The sequence below is a fragment of the Sapajus apella genome, unplaced genomic scaffold (genome assembly GCF_009761245.1).
Source record: "Sapajus apella isolate SASKATOON/1434 unplaced genomic scaffold, GSC_monkey_1.0 scaffold9, whole genome shotgun sequence".
Classification (NCBI taxonomy): domain Eukaryota; kingdom Metazoa; phylum Chordata; class Mammalia; order Primates; family Cebidae; genus Sapajus; species Sapajus apella.
The window spans coordinates 26,892,410-26,900,332 of record NW_022436949.1 but is presented as its reverse complement, the minus strand read 5'-3'; the positions used below and the strand labels follow the sequence as shown (position 1 = coordinate 26,900,332).

Genomic DNA, 7,923 nt, shown 5'->3' with positions numbered 1-7,923 from the left:
TAGTAGCCTCGTCCACCCTCACCCCAGGGGTCGGGGGACTTAGAGCAGCGCCCGGAAATAACGCATGCCACGTCCCTTTCCATCTCTTGTTCCAAATCCCTGCAAAAATACGAGAGCCCTAGAGAAACGTGGAGAAGGCAGGGTGAGAGCGCAGCGAAGCAGAGAGCGCGCTGGGGACATTCTAGAGAAGAGCTCAGAAGGCGGCGGCTAGTTCCAGGGTGGCTGCGAGTGGATTGGGTTATAGCTGGGCGAATGAAAGCACCATGTTTTCCTAACACTGCTTTCAAGAACACCCTGCGTGGGGCAAGATCGCAGGTGCTATTCGGGAGTTATGACCGTACAGGCAGGTACTTCCCTGTAAAGTAAAAGCATTCTGTAAGTCGTTCGATAGAATGCAATATTAGGCGTGTGTATGCGCGAGTTTTAATTTTCCACTGGTGCTCCCACGTGCAGGCACGTTTCTTAGTAAATGAACAGCAGCTGGAGCAGTGCATAGGTATGCATTTTCTATCTCTCTCTCTTTTTTTAAGTGGGAAAGAATAGTACACCTTCAACCTGACAACAGGATCTTGAGAAATGTTCTAGCAAGAAAAGTGGGAAACGAAGGATGACTTCTAGTTAAGGGAAGGAGGAAATTTGTAGGGAAACAGTGGGCCAACCCTTCCCTCACCCCCCCCGCCCCCCCATTTCGGAAGCCCATGCTGTCCCCCTGAGTAATCATGTTTGTGTCTATTAATGAATTAAGTTAAAAGGCTTAGACGGTAGACTTTAGCTATTGCATGAGGCAAAACAGTAAGGAAGCTCATCAAAAAGCCTCCACACATAGATAACCCCCTTAAAAATGAAATTCTAATAAACGGAAAAACTACGAGTCGACACAATCAAAAGCAAATCCCGGCAAGAGCAGAAGGTACTTGAAACTCGAATCTGCATTCCGTTCCTCCCGTACAAGGCTCGGAGGTGGGGGAGGCGGTTTGTGCTGGTGCCTGGTGTATAATCGGGTTAATCCAGTAGACAAAGAATAAACCAATAGCCCTCCCACCTCACTTCCCGCTCCCCTTCCCCTCCCCCTTCTGCTCCCCCGGCCTCAGCCCGGGTCACCCCCTCCGCAAAGGGGAACAGAAATGGGGAGAGGTAGACTTGAAATGGGTTCCGGATAAAGTCTTAGAACCTGCAACTTGTTTTCATGCTAACACTGCGTGGCCCGGATTAGTCTTGAATATTCATTCTCCTTTCCTGGTGGCAAGGAGAAAGTTCCCTAAGTTAGCTCAAGCCTCGGGCTCGTCCTCGGTGCCTCTGGGGAAACCTTAAGGTCAGTGTTTCCTTGAAACTAGATAAACTGACCCCGCCGTGCCCAGCCCAGCCCCGCGGGCGCCCCGCGTGACGGTGCCGGGGCTGCAGGACCGGCCTAGGGACACGCGGGGCGGCGCGGTTGCCCTTTTGAATGCCTCCTGCGGCTCGGAGCGCTGGCGGGCGCTGGAGTGTGAGTGAATGTAGCCCCGCGGAGCCAATGAGCTGGGACCGGATGCGATATATCCTCTGGGACAACAACTGCTCTGTTCCGCCTCGGATCCACATGACGCCATTTACTGCTGCCGCGGCCGCCGCAGAGCTCCCTGCCTCCTCCGGAAAGGCGAGGGCGCAGGCCATCGGCGAGCCCCCCCGGCTGGGCCCCAGACCCTCCTCCTCCTCCTCCTCCTCCTCCTCTTCCTCCTCCTCCTTCTCCTCCGCACCCACCGCCCCCGCCTCGGCCTTGCTGCCTAGCCTTCACAACGCCCAGTCTGCACCGCCGAGAGCTGCGCGCCGCAGCGCTAGCGGAGGAGAGGGGCCGGCGGAGCGCGCAGCGCCCAGGCCCCCGCGCCCGCCCGGCCCGGCCCGGCCCGGCCCGGCCCGCGCCCCCGCCCCGCCTCTGCTACAACGCAGCCCCGGCCGCACCACTTGGCGATCTGGCTTTAGGCTCTCTGTGAGGCCGTTTTATTTTCCCATTCGCTCATCTGCTAGGAAAAAGGACTTGCCGTTGGCGCTTCGGCCTCTTGTTCATTGAGAAAAAAGAGGAAATACTCCGCGTGCGCTTCTAGAAGGGGGGTCGTCTCCAGCCCCGAACCCCGGAGTGTTCATCAGCAGGGAATTTGGCTCTCAATTTTCCTGTTTTTTCTTCTCCCGCCGATTGCTCGGAAGTTGGACTGAAGCAGAGATTGGAAAGAAAGGAAAAAAGTTTGCATCGAGACTGGATTTATTTGCACATTGCAGAAAGAAGAGAATCCAAGGGAGAGGGGTTGGTGCAAAGCCGCGATCACGGTGAGGCACGTTTGGCTCTTCCCCTCCTGGCGCTGTGGCCAGCGCGTTGTGGGCAACATGGAGTAGGTGCAGCCGGACCGGGAGTTGGGTCCGTCTCTCCCCGAGCCTCCCTTTCTCAAGTCCCGCAGGGTCTCCCTGAGGATCCGGGACACTCCCCGCGGACCTGTCTTGGGGCTCGGGCTCGGCCTGCCTCTGCGGGGACTTGTGTATGCACCGGGTGCAGGGTCCCCGGCGGGCGATCCCGCGCGCCCCCTCTCTAGGGGCTTGGGACGGAGGACCGCTCGCCTGAAGCCAGCTCCCAGCCGTGCACTGGCCGCGAATTCGGCGCTGAAAGCGGGAGGGAGAGAAAAGCACTTTGTGTTTCCCGGGTCGCCTTTGCAGGCGCCCGCATTTCTAACCTGTTCTTCTTCTCAGCGGAAGGCAAAGTCCGGGGTGAGGCTGTCCCTAGGCGGGGCGCCGGTGGGACTGGGGGACGCAGGTTGCTCACCTCGGGGGCAGGAGACCCCGAGGGTGAGAAAAAGGCAGGCTGCTGGGTGGAGGGAGTCCCCGCCTCTGCTCAGTGTGGACGGTCTAGCCCGGAGCGGGTGGGAGCGTCGCCCTGACTGGCGCCGGGTCTCTGCGGTTCGGAAGTGCAGCTCTCTCTCTTTTCCGTCCTTCGTGGTCAGCCAGGGTCACACTTATTTTATTTTTGGAAGCCTGGTCTGACCCAGCGCAGGAAGAAAGTCATCAAATGGTCGCGATCATTTCCATTACCTGAAAGTAGGTGGCAAAAGAGGCAGTTTTGTATTTCCTTTTGTTGTTGCTGTGTTTTAACTTGGAATCTTGTGTGTTTTTTACAAAGCAGTTTCTGTGTCCGTTTGCCCCACCCTAGAGCTGAAGTTCGTTCCCCCTAATCCTTAGTCTGATCACACACTGTTCTTAATGGGGGTTTCAAAGCACTTTCAAAGGGGAGGGGGGACTGGGAAAGAGAAGAGGGGCGGAGGTGGGGAGTGGAGCTTCGAAGGAGGAAGCCAGGGATCGGATGGGCAGAAATCACTTAAAAATAAAAATAGAAAAGCCTCTTTTTCTCCCGAAGATGCTACTTTGACTGCAAGCAAATCTGCACCGAAAGTTACAGCTCGAGGAGCTGGATCCTGCGCGCCCGGAGTGAGCAGTGGGGCCCTGGAAAATGCCCTTTTTTAAAAAAGCAATTTTTCTTTCACTTTAAGAAATATGATATCTTTTTTTCTCTCTCTTTCGACCCGAAAGGAGATAGGCGTGTGCAGATCACAGGCAATGCCCACTTCGGTCAGTGCAGCGTGGAGTCGCTGTGTGTGCGTGGGTTGGACTTGCGCTTCCCGGCTTCGTGTCTCAACTCTGGCAGGGCTTTGGAGCTTGCGGTGTCGGGGTGGGAAACCTGTGCCGGATGTCCGAGGGGCTTTGCAGAAAGCCTGGCAGTGGGCGGCGTGACCTCTGCCTGGGGGCGGAGTGGCTCCTTGGGGCTGGAAAGCAGTTCTCTTGAGTTGGGGGAGATCTTAGCTGGGGAGAAGGAGGCGGGGGAAGTGTGCTCCTGCATTTCGTGACACGTCCCCTTCGGAGGCGCCCGCGGCCCCCGCCTGTCTGTGAGTCTGGGGATCGTAAAGGCGGGGCGGGGGGCACCCTGGCCCTTGGACAGCGTCAGTCCGCCTGGAGAAACGTCCCCTGGGGATCGACTGTCCCACCTGCTGGGGACGGTGTTGGGGCGCAGAGAGGCGTGAAACTAAGTGAAAGCAAAGGGCAGCGTTGTCTTCTGCCATTCTTTGAAGGTGAGGAGATCCGGTTTCCAGCTCTGGCTTGTTCCGAATTGGGAGACGTTTGTCACCTGCCTTATTGGCTGTGGCCTGTATTCTAAAGAGCGGAGATTGGATAAAGGTCCACTTTTGCATGTTTTATACTTTTTATTGTCATATAGGCTTGAGAAAGGGGGTGATCCTTTTGAAATTTAAGAGGGACTGCAATTTAAGGAATTCCTTGACAAGGCTGGGCGTGAAATGTGACATTTGAATTTTTAAAACACTTTTCTGGTTATTATCACTTCGTTTGTGTTCTCAGTTAATTTTTTGAAAAGAGAAAATTAGTTGAGCTTTTGACATGCTTTATTTCTAAAACAGGGAGAACAACCTTTTAGCTGTAGAATCCTAGGTGGTGTTCTAGGCTAACAGACTATAAAATACTTAATTCTCAAATGGTTAAGAAGTTGAAAATAAATTCTCGTCTTCTTGTTTATTGTGTAAGTTTGCTTTAATGTGTTTCTGGCACCCAATAGGATTTAATTTGCTTTTAGTTCTCTAACTTTGTGCTACAGTACAATTAGTAAAAAATGGCATGATTATTGTAAAATTTGTAACTGTTCTTGGTGGGCATTTTACTTTTCTGCATGCCATATCCATTCTACTGGGTTTGAAAAAGTTACAGAATACCGGATAAGTCATAAAGTGTTTGCTGTAAAAGCAAAAGCTAACAACCAAGAATCTTCTAGGCTGCATTATTAATGCTTAAGGCAAAAAGACCATGAGAAATGGAAACCTATTTCACATTTTGAAAGGATTTTCAACTTCTGAAAATGTTGGTAACAGTGTTATATTCCAGCAATACTTTCTTGCGATTTTTACATTGAACCTGAACCTTGCAAACTGTATGTTTATTTGAATATGGAATTCTTACTTAAGTGACTCAAACAAAGATCAGCTTTGTGTTGTTGTACATCACGGGATTACAGAATTGTCAGTAGCCAGCCATAATTTTTACTTTTGGGTACATGCGTCGTTGATCATATGGCTAATACCTCCCCACTGTCATTCCATTTCAAATCCTGTTTCTCTAGGGAGAGTGGGAAGTGAGGAGTGAATTCAGGTGGGCGGAGAGTGGAAAGTATCTTAGAGTATAAACCGTTCTTTCCTCTTGGCTTCCTCAGGAGTTCAGATGTGTTCTAAGCCTGCTGGAGTGACCACACTTCCAAGACCTGATGGAGGCCAGAGCTCAGAGTGGCAACGGGTCGCAGCCCTTGCTGCAGACGCCCCGTGACAGTGGCAGACAGCGTGGGGAGCCCGACCCTAGAGACGCCCTCACCCAGCAGGTACATGTCTTGTCTCTGGATCAGATCAGAGCCATCCGAAACACCAATGAGTACACAGAGGGGCCTACTGTCGTCCCAAGACCTGGGCTCAAGCCTGCTCCGCGGCCCTCCACTCAGCACAAACACGAGAGACTCCACGGTCTGCCCGAGCACCGCCAGCTTCCTAGGCTCCAGCACTCGCAGGTTCATTCTTCTGCACGAACCCCTCTGTCCAGATCCATAAGCACGGTCAGCTCAGGGTCGCGGAGCAGTACGAGGACAAGTACCAGTAGCAGCTCCTCTGAACAGAGACTGCTAGGATCATCCTTCTCCTCCGGGCCTGTGGCTGATGGGATCATCCGGGTGCAACCCAAATCTGAGCTCAAGCCAAGTGAGCTTAAGCCACTAAGCAAGGAAGATTTGGGCCTGCACGCCTACAGGTGTGAGGACTGTGGCAAGTGCAAATGTAAGGAGTGCACCTACCCAAGGCCTCTGCCATCAGACTGGATCTGTGACAAGCAGTGCCTTTGCTCGGCCCAGAACGTGATTGACTATGGGACTTGTGTATGCTGTGTGAAAGGTCTCTTCTATCACTGTTCTAATGATGATGAGGACAACTGTGCTGACAACCCGTGTTCTTGCAGCCAGTCTCACTGTTGTACACGATGGTCGGCTATGGGTGTTATGTCCCTCTTTTTGCCTTGTTTATGGTGTTACCTTCCAGCCAAGGGTTGCCTTAAATTGTGCCAGGGGTGTTATGACCGTGTTAACAGGCCTGGATGCCGTTGTAAAAACTCAAACACAGTTTGCTGCAAAGTTCCCACTGTCCCCCCCAGGAACTTTGAAAAACCAACATAGCATCATTAATCAGGAATATTACAGTAATGAGGATTTTTTTTTCTTTTTTTTAACACACATATGCAACCAACTAAACAGTTATAATCTTGGCACTGTTCATAGAGAGTTAGGATAGTCTTTGCTGTTTGCGGTGAAATGCTTTTTGTCCATGTGCCATTTTAACTGATAGGCTTGTTAGAACTCAGCTAATGGAGCTCAAAGTATGAGATACAGAACTTGGTGACCCATGTATTGCATAAGCTGAAGCAACACACACACTCCTAGGCAAAGTTTTTGTTTGTGAATAGTACTTGCAAAACTTGTAAATTAGCAGATGACTTTTTTCCATTGTTTTCTCCAGAGAGAATGTGCTATATTTTTGTATATACAATAATATTTGCAACTGTGAAAAACAAGTTGTGCCATACTATATGGCACAGTCACAAAATATTATACTAATATGTTGTACATTCGGAAGAATGTGAATCAATCAGTATGTTTTTAGATTGTATTTTGCCTTACAGAAAGCCTTTATTGTAAGACTCTGATTTCCCTTTGGACTTCATGTATATTGTACAGTTACAGTAAAATTCAACCTTTATTTTCTAATTTTTTCAACATATTGTTTAGTGTAAAGACTATTTATTTGAAGTTTTATTATTTTATAAAAAAGAATATTTATTTTAAGAGGCATCTTACAAATTTTGCCCCTTTTATGAGGATGTGATAGTTGCTGCAAATGAGGGGTTACAGATGCATATGTTCAACATAAAATAGAAAATATATTAACGTTTGAAATTAAACTGAGCTGTTTTGTCTTCTTTTATCTTTTGTTTCTTTCAAGTGCAAGAAACTGCATTTTATGTTAAGGGTAACATTTTAGTGAAATAATTCATCACTTTTCTGTAGAATTATTTTATGATTGCTACTTTAAGCTGGATTTGATGATTTTTCAGAGACAATTCCAGCAATCGAGAGCTAACAACATTTGACTTACCTATCTGTACTCAACATAGGAGAGCTTATTATAGCTATATCATTGTTCTTGTTCTCCCCACCCCAATTTTTTTTTTTTTTTTTTTTTTTTGCCGGATTTGCTGACTTGTTTGTTTTGTCAAGGCTTTGTTTTTAAAAAAATTTTTTGAACTGATTTATAAGGGAGACTTTCCTTAAAAATTAACAGTATACTTTTTCTTCATATATAGTATCAAGGATTAATTCCATGAGGATAATTTTATAACTAGTAAAATGAGTTTAGCTCAACAAATATTTATTGAATGTCACCTGTGTCTCAGACATGCAGTATTCACAGGTGAGTTCTCACAATTAAGGCAAAACATATTTTCTTAAGTTAGCTGATCGTGGCAGTGTTTGTTCCAAACTATACTCTGAAATATTACCATTTTATCAAATTCCTTATGTTAGAAAAGACAAAAAATAGAAAATGTGCTTTGATTCAGGTATTCGGTATCATAAAATTTGGTCCAATATTGGTCTTACTCAAGACCAAAAAGGCCAATTTGAGACCCTGACTTATTTAATCAAATTATCCAGAAAATTGTTAAATTTTGCTCTGGGGAAAAGATGCAGCATGTCAAAGTCAGTGTGCTTGGAGTTGTCTTTTAGAAGCAAAGGTGCAGCAAGCTGCTGCAAGCCCATCTTGACAAATATTAGGTTTTAAGTTACTTGATTAGTCACTTTGTGGCTGACGATTT

At 48.3% G+C, this 7,923-nt stretch overlaps 1 protein-coding gene across 4 annotated transcripts; it reads left to right on the top strand.

Moving 5' to 3' along the window:
* Positions 1-1,442: 1,442 nt before the first annotated feature.
* SPRY2 (sprouty RTK signaling antagonist 2) lies at positions 1,443-7,011 on the top strand. 4 transcript variants are annotated; one of them, XM_032277458.1, is made up of 2 exons: positions 1,443-2,298; positions 5,231-7,011. In XM_032277458.1, exon 2 carries the CDS (start codon positions 5,282-5,284, stop codon positions 6,227-6,229), a length of 948 nt encoding a protein of 315 aa, XP_032133349.1. In that variant the 5' UTR covers positions 1,443-2,298; positions 5,231-5,281; the 3' UTR covers positions 6,230-7,011. The 4 variants fall into 4 exon arrangements, with proteins under 4 accessions (XP_032133349.1, XP_032133353.1, XP_032133352.1 ...); XM_032277462.1 differs by lacking the exon at positions 1,443-2,298 and adding an exon at positions 2,811-3,057; XM_032277461.1 differs by lacking the exon at positions 1,443-2,298 and adding an exon at positions 3,255-4,082.
* Positions 7,012-7,923: the final 912 nt, after the last annotated feature.